The sequence below is a fragment of the Mobula birostris genome, chromosome 14, assembly GCF_030028105.1.
Source record: "Mobula birostris isolate sMobBir1 chromosome 14, sMobBir1.hap1, whole genome shotgun sequence".
Classification (NCBI taxonomy): domain Eukaryota; kingdom Metazoa; phylum Chordata; class Chondrichthyes; order Myliobatiformes; family Myliobatidae; genus Mobula; species Mobula birostris.
In genome coordinates this window covers 23,816,942-23,844,542 of record NC_092383.1, presented here as the reverse complement: position 1 = coordinate 23,844,542, position 27,601 = coordinate 23,816,942, and the positions used below count along the sequence as shown (strand labels likewise).

At 39.5% G+C, this 27,601-nt stretch overlaps 1 protein-coding gene across 3 annotated transcripts in view; it reads left to right on the top strand.

Annotated features, from left to right (window-relative positions):
* Positions 1-209: 209 nt before the first annotated feature.
* fgf7 (fibroblast growth factor 7) overlaps positions 210-27,601 on the top strand; it is a 67,956-nt gene continuing 40,564 nt past the window's right edge. The window contains exons 1-2 of one of the 3 annotated variants that reach the window (XM_072278241.1): positions 210-443; positions 1,418-1,630. In XM_072278241.1, the coding sequence (XP_072134342.1) occupies positions 401-443; positions 1,418-1,630 (256 nt within the window). In that variant the 5' untranslated portion in view covers positions 210-400. Of the gene's footprint in view, positions 444-1,024; positions 1,631-27,601 lie in introns of all 3 variants that reach the window. The other 2 variants (XM_072278240.1, XM_072278239.1) reach the window with 2 other exon arrangements.

Here is a 27,601-nt window from a genome sequence, read left to right as displayed (position 1 = left end):
AAAGAAACAGAGCACATTTTTTTCTCCCACGATTGCAGTAGATTGGAATTACTGAGCAGAGAATAAAGAATAGTGACATCGTGTGGAAATAAGAAAGCCCTCTCCGAGTTCATAGCTCCCTCTGATGACCATGTGGACATCTGACAAAGGGAACCTCACTTTTTTCTTTGTTCGTGTAGCCAACTGACAGCTGACTGGCTAAGATCTAATTACTTCCAAGTGAGGTCAGGGAAAGGCATTTATTGAACAGAACTGCACAACAACAGGCTCATGATGCCCAGAAAATCCCTCCCGTGTTAACACTTGATTTATGGAAACAATTATGATTCTGCTGGAATCTTCCTGGACTGGGATATAGTCCACAATGACACACAAGCTGATGATGTGAGTGGAGAAAACAATGGATATTTTCTGTGCACAAATTGTCTTCAACATAAACAAAAGTAAGTTTTTAATCACAAATCATCTATTGTTATATGTAATTTCTACAATTGACATGAGAATTTTTTTTGAATTAAACTGGCTTAGATTAAACATGTGTATTTGACATTGAGGTAGTTGTGAAAGCTTCCAGCCAGTCTAGACAGCGAAACAAAAATTCTGTATAGGAAACATGGGAAGTTCCATAGAAAGCATTTGGTTTACCACATAAAATATGTCGTGATTAATTTTGAGTGAATGCGTACAATATGACAAGTGTACAGAAGCTTGGGGAATTGATTAAGCATCAGGGTTTAGCGGAGCAGTTAAAACTCCAGTGGAATAGTAATGTAGAACTAATTTTATGCTACAAACATCACACTTTTTAAATTATGTATGTAAAATACTAAAATTATAGACATTTTGAAAACAAGATACATATTCTACTTTTTGGCTTTACATATTTTTAAAGCAGGAACTGGCAACTAACGAGCTTTTTTAAAAAAATTGGTATACACCTCCAAGCTTGTTGCTATGCTTGTAATTTATTTGTAACAGCTGACTGTAATGGCTTGTTAAAGTTAAGTGATACTTCTGCTTGCAGCTTTATTATCGTCAAACCTCTCTGTACAAAAGGAAAATACTAATAGCAAAGAAGATCAAGACATTCAAGAGCACTACAAACTGAATTGTTTATAGTGGAAATTGTCAGTGCATCACTTCTCAGAAGAAACTCTGGCTCAGCACCATAAACTTTCTCAGGAAAACTTACACACATTCTAAAGTGCTATGCCACAAATAAAAGAGATCCAAGGTCACGGAGTCCAGGCAGAAGCTGAGACCCTAAACTAACAGCATTCATCTGACTCAAAATTTAAATTGCAGTATGTCATTCATGAGAACCCAGAGCAGTGCACTATAATGCGCAAATGGATGCAAACATGGATCCTGCCAATTTTGTTGTACAGACTATACTTTCATTGTATCCTTCTAGCAGGAAATGTGTCTATCGCTTGCAATGACATGATTCCAGACCAACTAGCTGCAAGTGTGAACTGTTCCACCAGTCCTGAACGGCACACCAGAAGTTACGACTACATGGAAGGTGGAGATGTAAGAATACGGAAACTTTTCTGTCGAACACAATTTTATCTGAGGATTGATAAAAAGGGCAAAATCAAAGGCACAGTTAATCCCAGCTGCAATTACTGTAAGTAATACTTTTAGTTTGGAAAGATACAATTAAAGGCTTTAGCAAATCAAGCGAGTGCACAATTTCAAGTTTACTAGGCTTTATAAAGCAAATTGACAATCCATCCCAAATCATTTATATGAGCTCAAAACATCTGGTACTCATTTTTTTTTTAAAATATGTACCTCTTAGTGATACATAACCAGCATATTTTAGTTTTGCTAATGTATTAGTTGACAGCTGGTAAACGTTTGCAGAAATTATCCCTTTTATTCAAGCTGACAAGGAACAGAGATATCAGATAACACTTTAGACCAAAGTAAAAATCATTAGAGTTATCTGTTTTTCATGTGTGGACATTTGAAAAGTGAATTACTGGGAAAGTGGGTTTGTGTGACAATTCCTTTTGCCTCAGATTGTGTTGCTTTTAACACTAGATTTTGTAAACAAGAAATATAAAATAATTTACACGCCAATTCATTGTATCTTTACAACTTGGCATTCTAAATACATTCCTTTTAAAACATTTTGATTTTACTCAAGTTAGATTACAGTTCAGAAATGGTTATTCCCAATATGTAAATTGCTTAAATAATATTATACTTATACTTAAGCATTATTCTGCCATGGTCTAAAGATGGTTAGTAAGATTGATTTTTGAGAAGGTCATAAGAGAACCAAGTTTCAACAACTCTAGAATTGCCTTAATTAAAAAAAGGAATGATTTACAGAAATATCCTTCCTAAGTTTACAGCTCTTTGAAACTCTGCCAGATTAGGAAAAACAGGTATTGTTATTGCTATAAATGCAGCAAGGTGGAGATGTGGTTACTCAACAACATAAGTTATGCCTTTAACAGCTGTAGATTTTGTGATGGATCACAAGTATAATGCAATAGCTTTTAAATCCAAATGGAGCTTTATTAATGCAGCAACAAAGTCAAATACATTGCTTCAAAGAAACAAAATAATTGATTTGATAGCTAAGTAAAACATACTTTACCCAGTAACATTTAAACAATATATAAAAACACTATTAATTTATTAATGATGGAGAGGGTCAGTAGCTTTAAATTCCTTGGTTAACAGGTCAGAGGATCTGTCCTGGAACCAGCACGCCAAGTGTCATCACTGAAGGAATGAGAGTGCCTTTACTTTCTTAGAAGTTTGCGGCATGTCACCAAAACTTCAATAAACTTTTACAGATGCACAGTGGAGAGTATCCTAACTGGTTGCATCATGGCCTGGTATGGAAACAACAATGTCCATGAATGGAAAAGATTAGAGAATGTGATTGATACAGCCTGGAACATTACAGTAAAAGCCCTCCCTACTATTGAGTACATTCGCATACAGTGAAGCCACAAAAAAGCAGCTTCCATCATCTAAGACCCCCACCATCCAGGCCATACCCAGTTCCTGCTAGTACCATTGGGGAGCAAGTCTAGAAGCCTTAGGTTCCAAATCACCAAGTTGAGGAACAGTCATCACCCTACAACCATCAAGCTCCTGAACCGGAATGGACATCTTCAATCACATTACTCTGAACTGGTTCTATTATCTACAGACTCACTTTCAAGGACTCTTTACAACTCATGTTCTCGGTATTATTATATATTTATTTATTTAATTTGCACAATTTGCCTTCTTTTGCATAATGGTTGTCAGTCTTTATGTACAATTTTATTGTATTTTTTTCCTGTAAATTCCTGCAAGAAAAGGAATCTCAAGATGGCATAAAGTAACATATATGCACTTTTGATAATAAATTTACTTTTAGTTTTGAATATTATGAAATGTTAATAGTAAATCATTAAGTTAGATGGTAGAAAATAAAGCACATCTGCTTAAGAAGCTGACAGTGCTGGCATATAAAGATGCAAACTACAAGGGGTAAAAGTAGCCCAAATAATTGTGACCAATAAACTAATCAACTTGCGGCTCTTGCACTCTATTCCATGACATTACAGTTCATCTGTAACATTGATCCACCTCATTGTAATCTTTTTTTCAAATTATTCTTCCTAACCCCAGTCTCCCCCCTGCATTTGGCTAGGTTGAATGCTTGAGGTTTAAAAATTCCTAAGAATGTTACCAGTTCCTTATGAAACCCACTAGGAGACATACTTGAGTACAGGAAGCAAGGAAACCCTTTTTCCTTAGCTGAACATTTCTTCTGTTCATCGGACTGAAGACATAAAAAGTCAAACCTGTAAAGAACTGCAGCTAATCCAATTGGTCTCTCAGTTAAGAACAGCAAATATTAGCCAAAGTCATCAATTGTCAGATATTTGTATAATATCAGCGGAAGTTCTCTTTTATTTTGCTTCGGTGTAACAGCAAGGTAGAAATGCTAATTTTATGCCAAAATCAATGGCTGAGATCCAGTATTGACTCCAGGTGAAGTTAAAATACTGCACAGGCTACAGAGTTTTTGCAACTATTAAATCCTCAAAAACTTTCTGTGATTACAACGGCATGAAGGCCTGTGAGCAATTTGTTTAACCAGTTTAATAACTTTTTTCACCTTGCTGTCCCTGAACTTAATGGCAATGAAAAAGTATCTATTCAAATTCAGTGCTGGCATCTCTTCTCTGGCAACATTAGATAATGCCATCATTAACTACAATAATAAGATACACAAATCAGGAGGTCCTGGATAATTAGATCAGTTTTGTACACTCAGTGTGCTAATCTCATCCAGGTCTATGACTGGGTTGTTTGAATTAGTTTCAGTACTTAGGCTAAGCAGAGTGAAAATCAGCCAAAGTTCACCATCTGATTGTTATCGTGTGACTTCTTCTAGAAAACATATTTCTGGCATTGTACAAGGACTCAATTGGCCCTGTGGTAAAATAAGTTGGCTTCTCAAATTGTCTGAACATACATGAAAGAAAGATGACCACATTGGCAAGGAATTCCTACCCATGGAAATATAGAATAGAAAGTTTAACATGATTTAGGGGACTGCAAGAAATTTGCAACAAACATTTGTTTTATTTGTACTTCTTAGTGAGGAAAAAAGAGCAATACCATTTAAATTACTGAGCTTCCTGACATTGTTCCTGTTTTCAGTACAGTGAGATATTCATTAATCAATAGCCATATCAACAATGGGTGCATGACATAATCATTTAAAAAGAAGAAACATACAGAAGCAGATGGAACAATGCAGATGTCTTTAATTTAGAAAATACTAAAAAATTATCCGTCTGGATTTCTAGTTTTAAAATAGTACGTTGTCATGCATTTTTAATGTTATAACATACATAACAGGAATAAATATGCAGTGGGCACTATAATTCCTAACCCACAACCTGGTTTGTGGGTGACTTCGTTATTGTTCGATATAACAGGAATGAATAACAACTGGGAAAGTTAGGAACACTGCAATAAGGAAAAACTGCACCATGTTAACCAAAACACCAAGAGATTGTGCAGATGCTGGGAATGCAGAGTAACGCACACAACACGCTGGAGGAAATCCGCAGGTCAGGCAGCATTTATGGTGAGGAATAAGCAGTCAATGCTTTGAGCCGAGACCCTTCATCAGGACCTATATGAAGGGTCTCGGCTCAAAACGTTGACTATTTATTCTTCTCCGTAAATGCTGCCTGACCTGCTAAGTTACTCCAGCATTTTGTGTTTGTTACCACACTACCCAATGCACACGTCACAGATTTCTGATGGACTAATTTGTTCTTCCCTAACCTTTGCGTAGTAAGGAAATAATAACATTATATTTGAATCTCTGCATAAAATGCAGAGTTCCAAGTGTCAGTACTGTGACACCTGTATACATGATAATTTCCCTGTCAAATTTAACATAGGTGATTTGAAAATACAGAAAACTAAAGTGGATATGTTGTGATCATGGCATAAGTATAAAAATGTACGTCAAATGCCAGAAACTTCTGTGCTGTTGTCTTAATCAAGATTTAATAACTGACAGACTATCTGATCAAATTACATCAATTTTCTCAGATCATCAGAAGACAGTGGAAGTGACAAAGTAGCATTTTCCAAAACATTTGGAAAGACATCTGCCAACCAGATTCTATTAATGGTGTCACTGAAATACATATCCAAGTATGATTCCAACAAAAAAAAACATAGGAAGATAAACTGGCTGTTTAATCCTCCTAGCCAGTTAATGAGATGGTGACTGATCTATGACCTTAATTTATATATCTTCATTTTTCCCAAGTCACCAACTATATATCAAACTATCAATTTGAAAGACTAACTGACAGTCAATTACATTTGTGGAAGCAAGTATTAATTGTATAAATGTTTTTGTAACCACTTCCAAAAGACCTGGCTTTAATTATTAGACTATGTCTCCCTGCCTAACCCTAGAGTCCCTGCCCATCAGAAATGTTAATTTAAGTTTTGGACTCCATCCAAAAACAATCTAGCCCTCCTAAGCTGTCGTGCCTTGAACTACTTTGAGCTAACCAGTGTCTTGCACAGCTATAGCTTCCACCACCACACCCCCACTCCTCCCAATCTCCCTTCCTTTTGATACAAAGGCTGCATTCCCTTAAACTTATTAACAATTTTTTTTTGTGTGTCCCTATCACTTCAATTCATACTCTTAATCTATTCACATCTCTTGGTAATATAATGTTTCCCTTTACGTTGCTTACAGAGCCATTCATATGTGGCTTTCTGTAGTATTTATTGCAAATAATGGGACTTGTGGGATTACACTAGTTGCAATCTCTCAATTTTAGTACCTGCATATTATTCCCGTGTTTCCTACAATGTACCAATTTCCCAGCAGTCAATAATTTGACTTAATTTCTGAGCTGCAACTCAGTGTCAAATTTCTTCTTGAAGTTCATAAAAATAATCATAGACATTATCCTGTCATCAACTGCACCTAACTTTACAAAAGAAGGAGTTTTGCATGGGACAACCCACCTTTTTTGTTGTCTCTCTCTGGTCATTTGAATACTTGAGGTGTTAATTACTCTATATTTGATTATAAACAACAGATGTTAGGGGTTAACTTGGTTTCTCACCATCCCTACATATGAGCTGCATGGTTATGTGGTTTGCAGTTTGTAAATCAGGCTTCAGTGGGTGGGAAAATGTGGGAAGGAAGATTGTTAACAAGGATAAAGCCTTCTTCAAATGAAGAAGATTGAAAATTAAATGGGTAATGTAATCATGGCCAGCCCCATCTTCTCCATGGGGTAAAAGCATGAACATCCTATCCCTAGGCATCAAATCATAAACATGAGAAATTCTGCAGATGCTGGAAATCCAAAGGAACACACAAAATGCAGGATGATCTCAGCCAGTCAGGCAACACCCGCAGAAAAGAATGCTGATGTTTCTGGCCGAGACCCTTATCAGGACCTAAGCATGCCTGACCATGTTTGTGTAATACATGGGAGGGGAAAGTATGTTTTCAAATGTCATGCAATCTCTTTGGGCGATGTGGCTGTTGTGGATAAGTCATTGGCATATTGTGAAAGCTTGGCAATATAAATGTGTGCAAAGTGTGTAAAGGTGCAGTGAACCATAGAATACTACAGCATAGAAACAGGTCCTTTGGCCCATCTAGTCCACACCTAGTTATTCTGCCTAGTCCTGCACCTGGACCATAGCTCTCCCCACCCCTTCCATCCATGTACTTACCTAAACGTGTCTTGAATGTTGTAATCGATTACACATCTTCCACTTGCACTAGCAGCTTGTCCCACACTCTCACCACCCTCGAAGTGAAGACGTCCCCCCTAAATCCCCTTAAGCATTTCATCCGGAAGATTAACATGCATGGGGTCCATGGTGTATTCAGTACTGGCTTGCCCATAGAAGACAAAGTGTCTTATTTTAGATGGAGGTCTGACTAACAGTGTTCTGCGGGGATCTGTACTGGGATACTGCTGTCATTGCATTATATATAAATGACCTGGATGAAAACGTAGCAGGGTGGATTATTAGGTTTGCAGGAGACACTAAGATTGGTGGTGGTGCGAATTGCATAGAAGACTGGCAAAGAATACAGTGGGATACAGATTAATTGCAGATATGTGCAGAGAAATGGCAGATGGTGTTTAACTTGGCCAAATGTGAAGTGTTGCATCTTGATAGGTCAAATGTTAAGAGAGAGTACAAGGTCCTTAAAAGTTATTAATGAGCAGAGGGATCTTGGAAGTCCAAGTTCATAGCTGCTTGAAAGTATCTACACAGGTTGATTGGGTGGTTAAGAAGGCTTATAGCATGCTTGCCTTTATTAGTTGAGGCATTGAGTTCTAAAGTCAGGAAGTTATGTTGCAGCTTTGCAAAAATCTACTTAGGTCACATCTGAAGTATTACAGATGACACCCCATTATAGGAAGAATGTCAAGGTTTTGGAGAGGGTGTAGAAGAGATTTATCATGATGTTGCCTGGATTAGAGGGCATGTGCTATAATGAGAGGATGGAGAAACTTGGGTTGTTTTCTCTGGAGCAGCGAAAGCTGAGGAGAGATCTGTTAAGGGTTTATAAGATTATGAGAGGCTTAGACAGAATAAACAGACAGTATCTTTTTCTCAGGGTTGAAATGTCTAATAGCAAAAGGAATGCATTTAAGGTGAGAGGAGGCAAGTTCAAAGGAGATCTGAGGGGTAGGATCTTTTTGTTACTTTTAATAACACAGATATTGGTAGGTGCCTGGAATGTGCTGACTAGGGTGGTGGTAAAGGCTGATACATTAGGGACTTCTAAGAAACGTTTAGAAAGGCACACGAACGTGAGGGGAATGGAAGGATATTGACATTGTGAAGGCAGAAGGGATTAGTTTAGTTCGCTATTTGATTACTAATTTAACTGGTTTGCTAAAGGATTGTGGGCCAAAGGGACTGTTCTTGTGCTGTACCGTGACATGTTCTATTTGTGCAAAGTCACTGAAATCTAAGTCGCTATGGCATGAATCCTAGCATTTAGCTCCAGAATTACCTGCTACCACAGCATTCTGGATAGGGGAATGGGTGGGTTGCTTGAGCCCATGCAGGAATTTGTTCGAATTTTGCACTACTTTTATGAAGATATTTAGTGCACGAATCATTAACATAGAACATGGGAATACTACAGCACACCATAGTTCCTTCAGCCCACTGTCGCTGGTAGAGGTAGTGCGTGAAGCAGCCCCGCAGGAGACCCACACACCCACCACTCTCTGTGTAAAACAACTTGCCTCAAACATCCACCTCCCCCCCGCCCCCACACTTTCTTCCAATCGTCTTAAAATTAGGTTTGACCTTTCCCACTTGTACTATTACTCAATGCTTTCTAGGTCAAAGTCACTTTCAATATCTGATTTAGCCACATTGCTACTCCCTCAGAAGAGGCATATACAGACATTAACCAGTTTTAACTGGAGCTAGGTGCTACCATATTAACCCCTTCTGATGTGTCCAGGCAATGAAGAATGCAGTTAGCTCTTACAGTACATTGAAATTGAAATGAACAGGCTGCCCAAATTTGTCATTCTGTCAACTTGACATCACTGGGCATAGGTTCATCTTACACAACAGTTATTGAAATTGTAAGTTTTATCACAAATTTTATAGGCATTCCAAAATGGATAAAGTTTTCTTATTCAGCCAAGCTGTAAATATTATTCTACTTAAATAAATCTGTAATACTTAAAGATGGACAACACCGTGGCATTCCAGGCTCTAAAAAATACTACATGTTTTTTTCATTATCAAATTCTATCATTACATGTTGATTGTGGTTTGGCTGCCTCTTGTCTTTTACACGAGGCATGGGGCTTCATGGTATTGTAGTAGTTAATGCAATACTATTACAGCTTGGGGCATCAAAGTTAAGAGTTCAATTCCAGCATCCTCTGTAAGGAGTTTGTACATCCTCCACATGGGTTTCCTCCCACAGTCCAAAGATATCCCAGTTCGTACGCGAATCGGTTATTGTAAATTGTCCTGTGATTGGCAGAGGGTTAAATAGGTGAGTTGCTGGCCGGTGCAGGGTTGGTGGGCCAGAAAGGCCTGCTTTGCACTGTATTACTAACTAAACTTTTTAGAAAGTAAATAACCTCTCTTCAGAGTGTGATTACACAATGAAAAAACTCCAGTTTTGGTAGCATTCATTATGTTATTAATGAGAAAAAATGTTTCCCATATTCCTCCGTGTAATTACTGAATAAAACAAAGGATTTCAATTTGTTATGCTACTTAACTTCTCTAAGTACATTAAATAGTAAACTAGAATGCACTGCTAATAAACCATTTTGGCAATTTAAAAATGCTTAAAATTGGTCTCATTTTTCTTTCTTGCTCCTTGGGACAATAGAGTCTTAATACCACTCAGTGTGCTCAAAAGGCAAATACGTCACCAAGCAGCAAATGGTTGAACTAGAAATATTGTAGCATAATCCTGTCTCCTACAGTAGTCCAATAACAAGTGAAAATATTAGCTCATTCAATTGAAACATATTAACATTTTTGCTACAGAACCTACTGCATACTGCATGTTCACACAACTTGTGAACTTGAATAGTTAATGGCACTCAAGTCAATATAACTTGGAGCCTAACTGCAAATTGTAAATCTGAGGACATCCATTGTATAGGTTCATTTTAAATTATATTTTAATTACACATATGCCGGAAGCATATAATATTCTATGTATTTTGTGAGTAAGGAACTAAAGAAAAGTGATCTGTGAATTATTAGTTTATGCTGATGACATGCCAAATGCAAGTTTGGATTATAATTCATAAAGAATATACAAGGTACGATCAGGTAAAATGTAATTGCACTGTAATAAGCTGATTCAATACAATTTATACATGCTATAAGAGTAAAGCAAGTTATGCAAGGTCCATTTATATAGCTACACTTTGAATAATGCTTTAAAGCATATTGTAATATATGAAATGGAAATGAAGGGATTTAAATAAATTCAGACCTCTTTTTTATAACGGTTGGGTTGCCAATCAAGTACAATATTGATAAACACGAGAGTTTCTGTAGATGCTGGAAAACCCAGAGAAACACACAAGGTGCTGGAAGAACTCAAACTGTCAGGCAGCATCTGTGGAAATGAATAAAAAGTCAATGTTTCAGCTGAGACTCTTCTTTAAGGACTGGAAAGGAACAGGGTAGAAACCAGAATAAGACGGTGTGGGGAGGGGAAGAAGTATAAGCTGACAGGTGATAGATGAAGCCAGGTGAGGGGGAAGGTAGGTGGGTGGGGGGGGATTGTTCGAGGGAGGAGGGATGAAGTGAGAAGCTGGGAGGTGACAAGTGGAAAAGGTAAAGGGCTGAAGAAGGAATATGATAGAAGAGGTGACTGGACCATGGGAGAAAGGGATGGAGGAGGGGCAACAGAGGGGGATGATAGGCAGGTGAAAAAAAGTAGAGGTAAGAGGGCAGTCTGAAGGGGAAATCTAGAAAGAGAGAAAGGGGAGGGTGGAAAATTTAGCAGAAGTTAGATAAATTGATGTTCATGTCATCAGGTTGGAAGCTACCCAGGCAAAATATGAAGTGTTGCTCTGAGAAAGGCCTCATTGTGGCGGTAGTGGAGGCCATGGACTGACATGTTGGAATGGGAATGGGAATCAAAATGGTTGGCCATAGGGAAATCCTGCTTGTTGAAGATGGAGCAAAAGTGCTCAACAAAGCAATCCCCCAATCTATTTCAGGTCTCACAAATATAGAGGTCACACCAAGAGCACCAGATACAGAAGATGACTCCAACAGACACAGAGGTGAATCTCCTCCATCACCTAGAAGGACTTTTTGGGGCCCTGTATGGTGGTGATGGGGGTGATGAATGGGCAGGAATAGCACTTCTTCCGCTTGCAAGCATTAATGCCAGGAGGGAAATCAGTGGTGAGGAATGAATGGACAAAGGAATCACGGACAGTGCAATCCCTGCTAAATGCAAAGAGTTGTGTGTGTGTGTGTGTGTGGATGGTGGGGGGTAAAGATGTGTTTTGGTGGTAGGATCCTGTTAGAGATGGCAGAAGTTGCAGAGAATGATAAACCGGCTGCAAGGGTCACGGAGTGATAGGTAAGGACAAGAGGAATTATTAAGGCGACGGGAAAATGGAGAGTGAAGGTAGATGTCTGGGAAAGAGAGGAGATACGGTGAGGGCAATATCAATGGTAGAGAGAGGGAAACCCTGTTCTTTGAAGAAGTAGGATATCTCTGATGCTCTGGAAAGTATGGCAGAACTGGGAAAAGGGAATAAACATTTTTACAATTGGCAGGGTGAAAAGGAGTATAGTCAGGATAGCCACACAAGAGTCAGTAGGTTTATAAAAGATGACAGTGGGGATGGTATGTCTCCATGATATTGATAAAGATTTGGGTACAGACACTGTTTCGTTCTTAGTGGAGATTGGTGAAAGTTCAGAATTGTTAGCTTAGCACTCAAAAATTTATGATGAATTGGCTTTTCCAAATTACCTGTTGTGTCAGAATCAGAATCAGGTTTAATATCATTGGAATATGTCATGAAATTTGTTGCGTTGTAGCAGCAGTATATTGCCTTACAAATAGTAATAATAACAATACTATAAAGTATATATAAAAAATTAAATAAGTAGTGCGAAAAGAGAAGGAAAAAAACTGAGGTAGTGTTCATTCAGAAATTTGACGGGAAAGGGGAAGAAGCTGTTCCTGAAAATTGCGTATGGGTCTTTGGGCTCCTTTACCTCCTCCTTTTGATCATAGCAATAAGAAGAGGGCATGTGCAGGGTAATGAGAGTCCTCAATGATAGAAGCCACCTTTCCAAGGCATCACTTTTTGAAGGAGTCCTGGATGCTGGGGAGGCGTGTACCCATGATATAGCTGGCTGAGTTTGCAATTTCCTGCAGCTTTTTCTGATCCTCCTCCATTCCAGAAGGTGATTCAACCAATTAGAATGCTCTCCACATAGCATCTGCAGAAATTTTCGAGAGCCTTTGGCGACACACCAAGTCTCCTCAAACTCCATATGAAATATAGCCACTGCTGTGTCTTCTTTGTAATCGCATCAATATGTTGGGTCCAGGATATACCATCAGAGATATTGACACTCAGAAACTTGAAATTGGTCATCAATTCCACTGCTGATCCCTTGATGAGAACTGGTGTGTATTTCCTCTACTTAACCTTTCTGAAGTCCACAATCAATTCCTTGGTCTTACTGACATTGAGTGCAGAGTTGTTGATGCAACACCCCTCAACCAGCTGATCTATCTCACCCCTGTATGCCTCTTTGTCACCATCTGAAATTTATAGATGACATTTGAGCTGCACAGCTGTGGGTGTAGAGCAAGTAGAGCAGTGAGCTAAGCACACATCCTTGAGGTGCATCAGTGTTGATTGTCTGCGAGGAGGAGATGTTATTTCCAGTCTGCACAGACCTATGGTTTTCCAGTGAGGAAGTCAAGGATCCAGTTGCAGACCGGGGTACAGAGGGCCAGGATTTGGAGCTTTTTGAAGAGAATTGAAAGTATGATTATGTTGAATGCTGAGTTGTAATCTATAAACAGTAGCTTGATGTAGGTATTACTAGTGTCCACTATTATTAGTGGAGAACCAGTGAGATTGCAACTGGTGTACACCTATTACGGCATTAGGGAAACTGCAGCTGGTCTGGTCCTTATTTATGTGGGAATTGATCCTAGCCATGACCAACATCTTAAAGTACTGCATCACAGTATATGTGAGTGCACCTGAGCGAAAATCAATGAGGCAGCTCACTTTGCTCTTCTTGGGCATTGGTAGAAGTGTTGCCCGTTTGAAGCAGATGGAAACCTCCGGCTGTAGCAGTGAGAGATCGTAGATGTCTTTGAACACTCCCATTGGTTGATTGACACAAGTTTTCAGAGTCCTACCATCAGAGCTTGATGCCTTTCGAGGGTTTACCCTCTTGAAAGATGTTCTGATGTCTGCCTCCGAAGCAGAGATCACAGAGCATTCAGATGTTGCAGGGATTCGCACAGGTGTAGTTTTATTCTTCCTTTCAAAGCGTGCATAAATGGCACTGAGCTCATCTGGGAGTGAAGCGTCACGGCCATTCATGATGTTAAGCTTCACTTCGTAAGAAGTAATAGCCTGCAACCCCTGCCAGAGCTGACAGGCATCCGATTCCATCTCTAACCTCAATCGTAATTGTTTCTTTTAAAATAGCCTTCCATAGGTCGTACCTGGACTTCTTGTATAGTTCTGGATCACCAGTCTTGAATACCACAGATCTAGCCCTCAGCAGGCTATGAGTCTCCTGACTTTTAGTTTGAATATGTCAATATGTCCAGTATGTTCTCAAAGCCATACACTCAGCCGCACAGGTCTTGATGAAGTCGGTGAAAACTATGGTATATTCATTCAGATTCAAAGATGAATCCATGAATATTGTCCAGTCCACCAACTCAAAGCAGACCTGTAAGTGCTCCTCTGCCTCCTTTGACCATAACTTCCTGGTCCTTAGCACTGGTCTCTGCCTATACACTGGGAATAGAACTACAGCCAGGTGAGCAGTGTGTATTCAATATTCCAGTAATATTTGAGTAATATTGTAAATATATTGCTCGACTAAGCACTCCTGTTTGAAAAGAATTCCCTCGCCTTTTGATTTCCCTTTCAAAATCTGAAACGTTCTGTAAAAACAATGATTTTGGTTCAAAACACTTCTGCAATACTTTCATGATATCAGCAAAGTTTATTTGAGCTGGTTTGATTGGAGCAGTCAAACCTCTAAGCAAACTGTATCCATCCATCACACTCAGCAAAACTGGCACTTGTTTCTCATCGGCTATCATTGATACAGTTGAAGCAACTTTATCAATGGAAGCAGCAACCAGAAACTAAATTGGGTTGCAGTTAGGAATGAAAGTGATTGCAAACACAATTGCAACATCTAAACAGAGACCTGCTTGGCCAAACAAATTATGATACCATTCTTGGCCGAACAAATTGTGTACTGTTGCGGCAGGGGTTCACATAATCCACACCAATGCCGATTTAAATGAGAAACCTGCAGAAAATGCAACAAAATGCATGTTGGACAGACAAAAATAAATGGTCTGCCCAGGGAGGAGAATAAGATAGAAAGTCAAATTGCAGTTTCAAAAAGAGCACCAGTCTGCATGTGGTTGATGAACAATCTGATAGTGATGAAAGTGACACAGGACGAGGTAGCCTTGACATTTACAAACGTGTACAATGTGAAAACTAACAGGAGACAAGCAATGTGGCTCACACCAGAAGTGAACAGCAAATTAATTAAAATGGAATTATTTCAGTCGTTCCATAAAATGAGCTTGAATGGCATTTCAAAGATACTGAACGGAAGTATGCTATTATCCAATGAGGAACTTATACTGGAGAAAAGGTAATTCCTGTGCGATGACATTTGTAACAGTGAAATACAACAACCAACAAGCCTCATTGGGCTTGTATGTGGTAAAGACAGGAGGGCTAGCATTATAAGGCCATAATTTGCTGAGACAACTACAACTTGATTGGAGATTCATCCATCTTTTACATTTCACATCCCCTGCAATAGTGTCAACTGAAAGCAAATTAAGAAAAGGTACTGGATGATGTCACAGCTTTGTTCAAGGATGTCACTGGAAACCTCAAATGTATCAAGAGTAAAAATTGTAAAATGAAAATGCTACACCCAAGTTTTACAAAGCTTGTCCAGTTCCTTATACCATCTGTAATAACGTAGCCAGTGAGCTAGATCACATGGAGGCTTAAGGAATTCTTTCCAAGGGTGAGTGAAGCCCATGGACAACACCAGTGGTCCCAGTAGCCAAGAAGGATGGGTTTGTCAGGGTCTGTGGTGATTTTAAGGTCACCATCAACCCAATACTGAAAGCAGATCAATACCCTCTTCCGAAGTGAAAGGGTATCTTTGCAAACTCTTCTGGAAAAAGGACTTCATCAAAATGGACTTAGCTGAGGCCTGCCTGCAGATGGAGATAGAAGTGCCCAAAGTGTTCCTCACCATAAACACCCACATTGGCTTAATTGCTCTAATAAGCTTATTTCTGGTGTAGCATCTGCACTTGCATTCTGGCAGAAGCAATGGGCCAGGTGCTGCAGGGCTGCCCAGGCGCCTATTGTCACCTGGATGACATCATTGTTACTGGTGAGGATGCCAAAAGACAGCATGAAAAAGATTACATTATAGGTTCAGAACATGAAAAGTATGAATTCTTTAAATCAAGCACCACATACTGTGGTCACACTGTTCCTGCACAAGAATTACACAAGCGTGCTGAGAAAATTCAAGCAGTGGTGGATGCTCCAAGTCCAAAGGACATTTCACAGTTGTAGTCCTTTCTATGATTTGGCAATTCCTATAACAGATTTCTACCAACTGGGCTACTGGGCTCCACCCCTTGAACTCATTGTTGCAGATCAGGAAGAAATGGCAATTGCCAAAGTAGTGTGAAATGGTTTTCAAAAAGGCAAAGGAAATGGTCACGCCAGACTCTGTATTCACACATTATAATCCACATCGCCCAGTGAAATTTTCCTGTGACGCTTCACATTATGGTTTAGGTGCAGTCATGTCACATGTTACGAGTGATGGAAGTGAACACCCCATTGTATTTGCATCATGTTTCCTTACCACTGCAGAGAAAGATTACGCACAGATTCATATTATCCCACAAGAGTAAGGAATCCTTTACAGAAACTAAATCTTTAGGTTTGAATGGGTCAATGTGAAATTGAATATGTTGTGGATGTCTGTGTAGTAGTCGTGTTATATAGTATACTGTGTATACATACAGTACTGTGCAAAAATCTTAGGCACATATATATAGCTAGGTGGCTAAGACTTTTTCCACAGTACTGTATTTGTCAACATGGGGTGGAGAGTGGATTTATAAATCTAGCAGGAGCAAAGGATATTGGATTTTCTTTGCACTGCTTATTTAACTATATAATATACAGTATATATTCATACTGTAATTCACAGTATTTTCTCTACTGTTATGTTTTGCATTGTACCGTTGCCGCAAAGTTAACAAATTTCATGACATATGCCGGTGATATTAAACCTGATTCTGATTCTGTAACGGTGAAGGTAGAGCATGGTAGGAGGAGTATGGAACAGGTGGCAGATACAGAATTTCAGGGTCCCGGGATGGCGCAGATCCAAACAGTAGGTTTCTTGATCATTACAGAATGTCTCTCCGGTGCTTCCCACACCCTTCCCATTTTCCCAACCATGATTCCCCTCTCCCTGCACACTTCCCATTCTTAGACTTGACATGTGTACATGATATTCCAGTTGCTATTTAGCTAATGATAACTTAATATAGTTGTGCTATAACCTCCCTACCCTTATATTCTTTATCCTAACAAAAATATGACAACCATCTTTTATGCTTTTGAAACGTAGAAAATCCTACAGCACCATGCAGGCCCTTCGGCCCACAAAGCTGTGCTAAACATGTTCTTACCTTGTAAATTACCTAGGGTTACCCATAGCCCTCTAGTTTTCTATGCTTCATGTACCAATCCAGGGGTCTCTTAAAAGACCCTATCGTATTCACCTCCACCACCATTGCCAGCAGCCCATTCCACGCAATCACCACTCTCTGTGTAAAAAACTTACCCCTGACATCTCCTCTGTAACTACTTCCAAGCACCTTAAAACTGTCCCTCTCATGCTAGCCTTTTCAGCCCCAAGAAAAAGCCTCTGACTATGCACACAATCAATGCCTCTCATCATCTTATACACCTCTCATCCTCCCTCGCTCCAAGGAGAAAAGGCCGAGTTCACTCAATCTATTCTCATAAGGCATGACCCCCAATCCAGGCAACATCCTTGTAAATCTCCTCTGCACCCTTTCTATGGTTTCCACATCCTTCTTGTTGTGAGGCGACCAGAATTGAGCACAGTACTCCAAGTGGGGTCTGACCAGGGTCCAATGTAGCTGCAACATTATCTCTTGGCTCCTAAACTCAATCCCACGATTGATGAAGGCAAATGCACCGAATGCCTTCTTAACCACAGAGTCAACCTGCACAGCAGCTTTGAGCGTCCTATGGACTGGGACCCCAAGATCCCTCTGATCCTCCACACTGCCAAGAGTCTTACCATTAATACTATATTCTGCCATTCATATTACCAAAATGAACCACTTCACACTTATCTGGATTGAGCTCCATCTGTCACTTCTCAGCCCAGTTTTGCATCCTATCAATGTCCCGCTGTAACCTCTGACAGCCCTTCACACTATCCACAACACCCCCAACCTCTGTGTCATCAGCAAACTTACTAACCATCCCTCCACTTCATCATCCAGGTCATTTATAAAAATCACAAAAAGTAGGGGTCCCAGAACAGATCCCTGAGGCACACCACTGGTCACCGACCTCCATGCAGAATATGACCCACCTACAACCACACTTTGCCTTCCGTGGGCAAGCCAGTTCTGGATCCAAAATTAATGTCCCCTTGAATCCCATGCCTCCTTACTTTCTCAATAAGCCTTGCATGGGGTACCTTATCAAATGCCTTGCTGAAATCCATATACACTACATCTACTACTCTACCTTCATCAATGTGTTTAGTCATATCCTCAAAAAATTCAATCAAGCTCGTAAGGCATGACCTGTCTTTCACAAAGCCATGCTGACTATTCCTAATCATATTAACCCTCTTCAAATGTCCATAAATCCTGCTTCTCAGGATCTTCTTCATCAACTTACCAACCACTGAAGTAAGACTCACTGGTCTATAATTTCCTGGGCTAGCTCTGCTTCCTTTCTTGAATAAGGGAACACATCTGCAACCCTCTAGAACCTCTCCCGTCCCTATTGGTGATGCAAAGATCATCGCCAAAGGCTCAGCAATCTCCTCCCTTGCCTCCCACAGTAGCCTGGGATACATCTCATCTGGTCCCGGTGGCTTATCCAACTTGATGCTTTCCAAAAGCTCCAGCACATCCTCTTCCTTAATATCTACATGCTCAAGCTTTTCAGTCTGCTGTAAGTCATCCCTACAATTGCCAAGATCCTTTTCCGTAGTGAATACTGAAGCAAAGGATTCATTAAGTACCTCTGCTATCTCCTCTGGTTCCATACACACTTTTTCATGATGCTTCTTAAACATATTATCTGCTTGTGCTTCTGCCTTCATGGATACTGGGGTACGTGCACCAAAATCCTTGTATTCCTCCAGATCTTGTCAGGCCCAATAATTCATTTCAGATATCCTAACTTGAAGTTTTCCCAAAATGTAACTTCCTACTTTTTCTAAGAATAAATTTTGTCTGCAGTTTTTCTGACCATCTAACCAACTGATTGATATTGTTCAGTAGCTATCGCTATACACAACACCATCAACTTCTTGTTATCTCTGAACTAATAACACTTCCTACACTAACCCCTGATCATTAAGATATATCACAAAGAACAAGAGCTCCAGTGCCAGTATCAGCAAGACACCACTAGACACAGACTTCCAATCGCAAAGACAATTCTCAACCAACCCTCTGCCTCTTAGCATTATCCAGCTTTGGTTATCAAATTGCCCTGCATTCCAGTGATATTTTCCTTCTGGATATCTCCATATGCAAATTTGTGAAAGGTCTTCAAACTGGTAAATCTATAATGTGCAATGCTTTCTTGCAATAAGACCATCATCACAAATGACATGTAAAATATGCTGAAAGTACTGAATCAGGGACCATTCCTTCTCCATTCTTTGGTGTCATTTCAGATCTTCTACTAAATTGCATGTACAAAATGCTAATTACTGCAAATTATTTTTAAATTAGTCATCATTACTTCATGTCATCTGCAGTATAAATATTTATTTTCTGCAAATTACAGAGCTGAGGAAATGTGATAATATTGGAGGTTCCATCCTTTGAATTCAAGCTCATGTTTACTTGTTCTGATAGACATTTAACAATACCATAGCTCTTCCAGTGAGAGAAATTGCTTCCTCAAATATCATTTACAAAAACATAATCCCTACCCTTTCCCCTTACTCAATTTTATGGCAACTTGTTGAGTGGGAGCTGGGTGCCACATATTTTTGTAAAGTTTTCATATCATAGAACATTACAGCTTTGCCTTCTCATCTTAAATCTATGCCCTCTTGTTTTTGACTCCCCTACTCTAAGATCAATCTAATCCTTCCCTCTTTCATAGCCCTCCATTTTTATGTCATCCATGTGCTTATCTCAGAGGTTCTGAAATGCCTCTAATATATTTGCCTCTACCACCACTTCTGGAAGGGTGTTCCACACGGCCATCTCTGACATCCCCCTATACTTTCTTCCAATCACCTTAAATTATGTCACCTTCTATACTAGCCATTTCTGCCTGGGGAAAAAGTCTCTGGCTATTGACTTGACCTATGCTCCTTATCATCTTGTACACCTCTATCAAGTCACCCCTTATCTTCCTTTGCTCCTGCGGGAAAAGCCATACTTCGCTCACCTTATCCTTATTCCAAATTCATTCATTCCTTGTGAAAACATGAGATGTCAATCTTTTTCCTTTCAAGTTCAAAGGCTTACAATTTCCAATTTTACCAAAGCTAATAAGTAATGCATATAGCATTTTTGAAAAGATCCACAAGAAAAAAGGGAAACATTACATGAAAAAAGCCCTAAAGTATTACAAAACATTATCTTGAATGCAAATTTACCTTAAACTACTATTTGCTATACCAATAGAAATAGAAACACTGAAAGGCATTAGTCATGTCACATTTATAAACTTTAGGTATTTATTGTATTTTTCCACACTGATGTCCAATGTTGGGCTACACTTTCTACTTAAGTTAGTATTTGCAACCATTCATGTAAAATGAGCTTTGTTTTATTGAGCAAACATAAACAAAAAAATCTGCAGTCTCAGCCCGAACTGTCAACTGTTCATTCGTCTCCGTAGAGGCTGACTGATCTGCTGACTTCCTCCAGTATTTTGTATTTATCTTACTGAGCAAAGGTTAATCCTGAAAGTTTTGTCTACAAATAAGATCCCATCCAAATTAAATTTTCCCATGAAGAACATTCATAATAACTTGCAAAATAAGCCAATCTTGTAATACTGTGATGGAAGTTATTAGAATTACATGGGCATTAGTTCAAGCATAAATGCAATCCTTCCAAGCATGATACATCATCTCTGAAGAGTACGGAATTGGAGAAAGATGTGCAAAATGGTATTAATGATTCCTCTGATCTAATTACAATGTTGACGAATAGGAATATGGAAGTTCTCAAACCATCCATTTATTTTACATCATTTATATTAATACATTTAAATTATCTCATTTCATAGATGCAAAGTGATTGTATTTAAAATAAGTTCTAACAGTGGAAGAGTTCATCTATTCCTTTACAGTGAATTATAGCAGATCATCATGGCTACATTCATAATAGATACCAGAACAAATACTTCAGTTCAGCAATTGACTCAGCAATTATTGAACAGTATTGTCAAAGAGGACCATGTTAAATGTGTTTGATCCATTATAAATCAGCTACAAAAATACACTAAATATATGTAAAATACATTTACTTTTCAACATGAATGGCATCATTCCCTAAGAAACTCATCTATTCAGTCACTCATAACTACATGCTATAACCCAAATATTTCTGTACAGCCATAAAATTTATTCTATCTGTTACATTTTTCCTATCAATGAAGGATGGTTAATAGTGGACTATCTGAACTGCAGCTTTTTTTTTACATAAATCACAATGATAACCTCCCAATTGCACAGGTGATTAAGACTCAGTTAAACAGACTAGGACGATGCCTATCAAGAGGGCGTAATGTGTAATGCTTTCCATTCATTATTGATTATTTAGAGGTCAACAGGCGCGAGCCCAAATTAAAACTCACTTATGCTATTCCTTGGGAATAGTGGAACTTACTGGAACTTATCAACTATGTTCACACTAGGAAAAGATCCATTCAGAAATGGCCTACGCTGCAGGAAATTGAAATAAGTATTGAATGAATGGGTTCCACATTCTGACGTTGCTAGGACTCATCAAATGCTATACTGTATATAGACACAAACACCCACACACAAATGTTTACATACAAATATTTACTGCAATTTTCTTTTCTTTAAGTGTCACATAAATGCCTTTCGCAAGAGGGTTGTCAAGTATCCTATTTCAAGGCTCTGCCAATGCCTTCTTTTCATCAGTCAACAGTAAGAGTATAAGTAGCTCCGAGTAGAAGAGTGCCTAACAATTTACTGAAAGCTCATGCAGTACCTTGTCTATTGCTTCACAAAACGTACTTTTGATAACTTACATTGTTAATTGTATTTTCAAGGTTACTGAATACATTGCTGAATACAAATATGAAAATTAAATATTTATATAGATATAAATATAGATAGTTGCTAGCCTTTGCCTACTCTGGTACCAACCCCCTTATCTTTGATCACCTCTCACTTCTGGATCTCTCGGTCTCCATCTCAGGAGACGAACTATTGATTGAAGTTTACTGCCTCACCTCTTATATCCGTCTCTATTGCTTCTGAAGCATCTGAATCCTTGGTACACTGAGCTGCCAGTGCTGTCCTTCTCTCAACCCAATCTATGTAATGGCTAAACCATTGAAGTTCCATATACTAATGCAGACCATAAATTCATCTGTCTTACCCATAATATTCATTACATTGGAATAAATACTCGTCAGCCAATCAGCCCTACAATGTTAATTAACCAGCCCTGTCTGTCCTTCCTTCCAACCAGACTTGATCTAACACATTCTCCTCAATCCCTCCATTTCCTGACCTATTACCCTTGTTCACATCCTCCTGTCACACTAGCTTAAACCCTCCTGAGTAGCACTTACAAATTTCCTTGCAAAGATACTGGTGCCCCTCCAATTTAGGTGCAACCCCTCCTTCTTGTAAAGGTTCTACCTGCCCTGGAAGACAGTCCAATGACCTTTGTATACCCGAAGCCCTCCCTCCTGCACCAGAACAATGTATTTAATTGAATGATGTTTCTATTTCTTGCCTTGCCAACACAGGGAACAATCCTGCGATTATGATCCTAGGGGGTCCTGCCTTTTACTGCTTAAGTCCCTAAATCCTCTTTGCAGAATCTCATCTTTTTTTCTTGATGATATTGTTAGGGCCAATATGGACTCTGACTGTTCACCCTCCTCTTTCAGAAAGTCCTATACCCGACTTGACCCTTGGCACCAGTAGGGCAACACATCATTCTGCAATCTTACTTACTGCCACATAAATATTCAAGTGTGACTCTGACTAAACAATGCCCTATCACTGCTGCTCACCTATCCTGAACAGTACAGAATTAATCATGGCGTCACTGATATAGCTACTGCTGTTATTTTCGCCTGAGAGGCTATCCCTCACCTTGCCCCTTTCTCAACTATATCCAGAAAGATATATTTGCTTGAAAAGGGACAGCCACTGGAGAATTCTGCACTTCCAGCCTAACCCTCCTTGTGATCATCTAATTATCTGACTGAGCCTTTGGTGTGAGCACTTTCCTGAAACTCATGACTATAACACTCCCTGGCTCCCATCTGCTTCTCGGTGAGTCCAAGTGCCACTACAACTGATCTATGTGATCCGAGAGGAACTGCAGTTGGACACATTTGTTAGGGACACTTGAACACTCGCAAATCTCCCATAACTCGCAGAAGGAGCGTATCACTCTACCATCTGCCATTACTGCAACAGTAGACTAGAGTGAAAGGGAAGTCTTCCCTTCCTAACCTTAATGCTGCTCACATTCTTCATTGACACCAGGGGTTAACTAAAGCTGACACTTTAACCTACTAAGCAGTTCCACCTCAATGCAACCCTTCTCAAAAAAAGTAGGACAAGGCCATGAAAGGACTTTGTAAACATTTTTTTAAAGACTGTTTTCATATGAAACTGTTGTTCAGCAAACACAGATCTCATAAGTGGGGAGGGGACATGTGGGTCAGCAGAGAAATAGTAGAGTTGACTTAAATTTTATGTTGAGCAGAACTTAGAGACAGTCACTGGTTGTAACAGCTAAAACAGCCTCTGCTTTTTTCCAAATGTGCTGCAATATTAAATTTATTGTGAAATACATTGCAATTGTTAATTTTAAGTCATATAGACATATGCTTAAATAGAAAGTGAACCGAGGCAAGGCTCTGACTTGGCAAAGACTGCCAATTAGTTGAAAATGCTTTTGTGTTATTTTAAAGAGTAACTTTATTTGTCGTATGTGAATTGAAACACCGAAAAATACAGTGAAATGTGTTGTTTGTGGCAAATCAAATCAGCAAGGATTGTGCTGGCAGCCTGCTAGTGTCACCACGCTTCCGGCACCAGCATAGCACCAGGAGTTACTTACCCTAACCCGTACGTATTTGGAATGTGGGAGGAAGCCCGAGTACCTGGAGGAAACCTATCCAATTGTAGGGAGTATGCACAAACTCCCAACACACAGCTGCGGGAATTGAACCGCAATCAAGAGATCGCTGGTGCTGTAATACCGTTATGTTAACCAGAATACCACTGTGCCACCCTTTGGAAAGACTTGCAGAGTTTTGCATACATCTAAAAAAGCCTCATCTATTGCACACTTCTGGGCCTACAACACTCATTCACTTCAACTACCCAAACTAAATATGGATTGAAAATAATTTTGTGAGTGATTGATCTAAAAATCTTCAGTGTTCCTTGCATCTAGCCAGGATAATAATAGGCTCAATACAGACATTTACAATACTGAACAGGATGTACATCTATCAGTTGCACTGATGTTTATCCCCCACACAAACAAACATCCTGAACCCCTGTGTCTCTATTTCCGTTTCCTCTCAACTTTGGTTATCCTATCCAATTATCTAACTTTTCTGAACAAATTGGGATGTGAGCTTCTGAAGAACTATTTTCATTTTGGTACATCTTTTGGATCGCGGCAGGGAGTCAGATTAATGAACCAAGTAAGGTTTCAGCACAACTCTGATGAAGCTACAATGGCAGAACTTACTAATGAATTCCATTCAGCCACAAATGGCCCTAATGAACTCTGGAGGTCCCCAGGTTTGAAAATTACCCTAATTAGGCTCTATTTTTCTCTTTTTACTCAATTTGTAATCTAATTTTTCTTGCATTCTCTAATTCCATACCCTTTAATCTTCTGCAAAATGCTGAGGCATCTGAGGATTGGGATGAGCAATTGAAAAGCCATAGCATAGAAATCTGTGGGCCCAGTGCTGTAAAATGGGATTAGCGCAGATAGGTACTGGATATCCAGCATGCACTGGTGGATCAAACAACCTGTTTCTGTGTCATATAACTTTCTGAATCTGGTAGGCATCTTGTCAAAAGATTTCTGAAAGCCCCTATACATAGCTTCCAATGTATTTTTCACATTCTAGCACTTCCTCAAAGGACCTTAATTAGATTGCAAGTCATAGTGTATCTACTTAAAACTATTTCAGATGGTGAGCGTCATTTTCCAATTTTTAACTAACTATGGAAATCTGCTTGTATTTTCATTGCAGCAACAGTTCTGCTTTCTTATAAATTTTATCATGCCTGCTTTTTAAACTTTGAATTCCAACTCATGAGGAGCTTGACCTCATCATTTCTCAGGAATTCATACTAGAGGCAAGATGCCCTAAATTGAATTGCCTGTAAAATAGATGTTTTCAATCATGGATTTTAACTTTTTCACTGTTTGTTGCAATTGTTGCAATATGCAAGAATAATGAAACATGTTTATCCCTAGTTATTTCCATATGATATTTTAAGCTTCTGATTCTGACAATAATTGGTAGAGTTTAAATTTATTATCAAGGTAGGTGTATGTCACCATAGACTCCCTTGAGATTTATTTTCTTGCTGGCATTCACAGTAGAACAAAGAAGTACAAAAGAATCAATGAAAAACTACACACAAAGACTGACAAGCAACTCATGTGCAAAAGATGACAAACTGTGCAAATACACAAAAAATAATAGATAGATAGAGAGAGAAACATAGATAGAAACATAGAAAATAGGTGCAGGAGTAGGCCATTCGGCCCTTCGAGCCTGCACTGCCATTTATTATGATCATGGCTGATCATCCAACTCAGAACCCCGCCCCAGCCTTCCCTCCATACCCCCTGATCCCCGTAGCCACAAGGGCCATATCTAACTCCCTCTTAAATATAGCCAATGAACTGGCCTCAACTGTTTTCTGTGGCAGAGAATTCCACAGATTCACCACTCTCTGTGTGAAGAAGTTTTTCCCAATCTCGGTCCCCTTTATCCTCAAACTGTGACCCCTCGTTCTGGACTTCCCCAACATCGGGAACAATCTTCCTGCATCTGGCCTGTCCAATCCCTTTACGATTTTATACGTTTCAATCAGATCCCCCCTCAATCTTCTAAATTCCAATGAGTACAAGCCCAGTTCATCATGTCTTTCTTCATATGAAAGTCCCGCCATCCCAGGAATCAATCTGGTGAACCTTTTTTGTACTCCCTCTATGGCAAGAATGTCTTTCCTCAGATTAGGGGACCAAAACGGCACACAATACTCCAGGTGTGGTCTCACCAAGGCCTTGTACAACTGCAGTTGTACCTCCCTGCTCCTGTACTCGAATCCCCTTGCTATGAATGCCAGCATACAATTCGCCTTTTTCACCGCCTGCTGTACCTGCATGCCCACTTTCAATGACTGGTGTATAATGACACCCAGGTCTCGTTGCACCTCCCCTTTTCCTAATCGGCCACCATTCAGATAATAATCTGTTTTCCTATTTTTGCCACCAAAGTGGATAACTTCACATTTATCCACATTAAATTGCATCTGCCATGAATTTGCCCACTCACCCAACCTATCCAAGTCACTCTGCATCCACTTAGCATCCTCCTCACAGCTAACACTGCCACCCAGCTTCGTGTCATCCGCAAACTTGGAGATGCTGCATTTAATTCCCTCATTCAAGTCATTAATATATATTGTAAACAACTGGGGTCCCAGCACTGAGCCTTGCGGTACCCCACTAGTCACCGCCTGCCATTCTGAAAAGGTCCCGTTTATTCCCACTCTTTGCTTCCTGTCTGCTAACCAATTCTCCATCCACATCAATACCTTACTCCCAATACCGTGTGCTTTAAGTTTGCACACTAATCTCCTGTGTGGGACCTTGTCAAAAGCCTTTTGAAAATCCAAATATACCACATCCACTGGTTCTCCCCTATCCACTCTACTAGTTACATCCTCAAAAAATTCAATGAGATTCGTCAGACATGATTTTCCTTTCACAAATCCATGCTGACTTTGTCCGATGATTTCACCGCTTTCCAAATGTGCTGTTATCACATCTTTGATAACTGACTCCAGCAGTTTCCCCACCACCGACGTTAGGCTAACTGGTCTATAATTCCCCGGTTTCTCTCTCCCTCCTTTTTTAAAAAGTGGGGTTACATTAGCCACCCTCCAATCCTCAGGAACTAGTCCAGAATCTAACGAGTTTTGAAAAATTTTCACTAATGCATCCACTATTTCTTGGGCTACTTCCCTAAGCACTCTGGGATGCAGACTATCTGGCCCTGGGGATTTATCTGCCTTCAATCCCTTCAATTTACCCAACACCACTTCCCTACTAACATGTATTTCGCTCAGTTCCTCCATCTAACTGGACCCTCTGTCCTCTACTATTTCTGGAAGATTATTTATGTCCTCCTTAGTGAAGACAGAACCAAAGTAATTATTCAATTGGTCTGCCATGTCCTTGCTCCCCATAATCAATTCACCTGTTTCTGTCTGTAGGGGACCTACATTTGTCTTTACCAGTCTTTTCCTTTTTACATATCTATAGAAGCTTTTACAGTCAGTTTTTATGTTCCCTGCCAGTTTTCTCTCATAATCTTTTTCCCCTTCCTAATTAAGCTCTTTGTCCTCCTCTGCTGAAATCTGAATTTCTCCCAGTCCTCAGGTGAGCCACTTTCTCTGGCTAATTTGTATGCTTCTTCTTTGGAATTGATACTATCCCTAATTTTTCTTGTCAGCC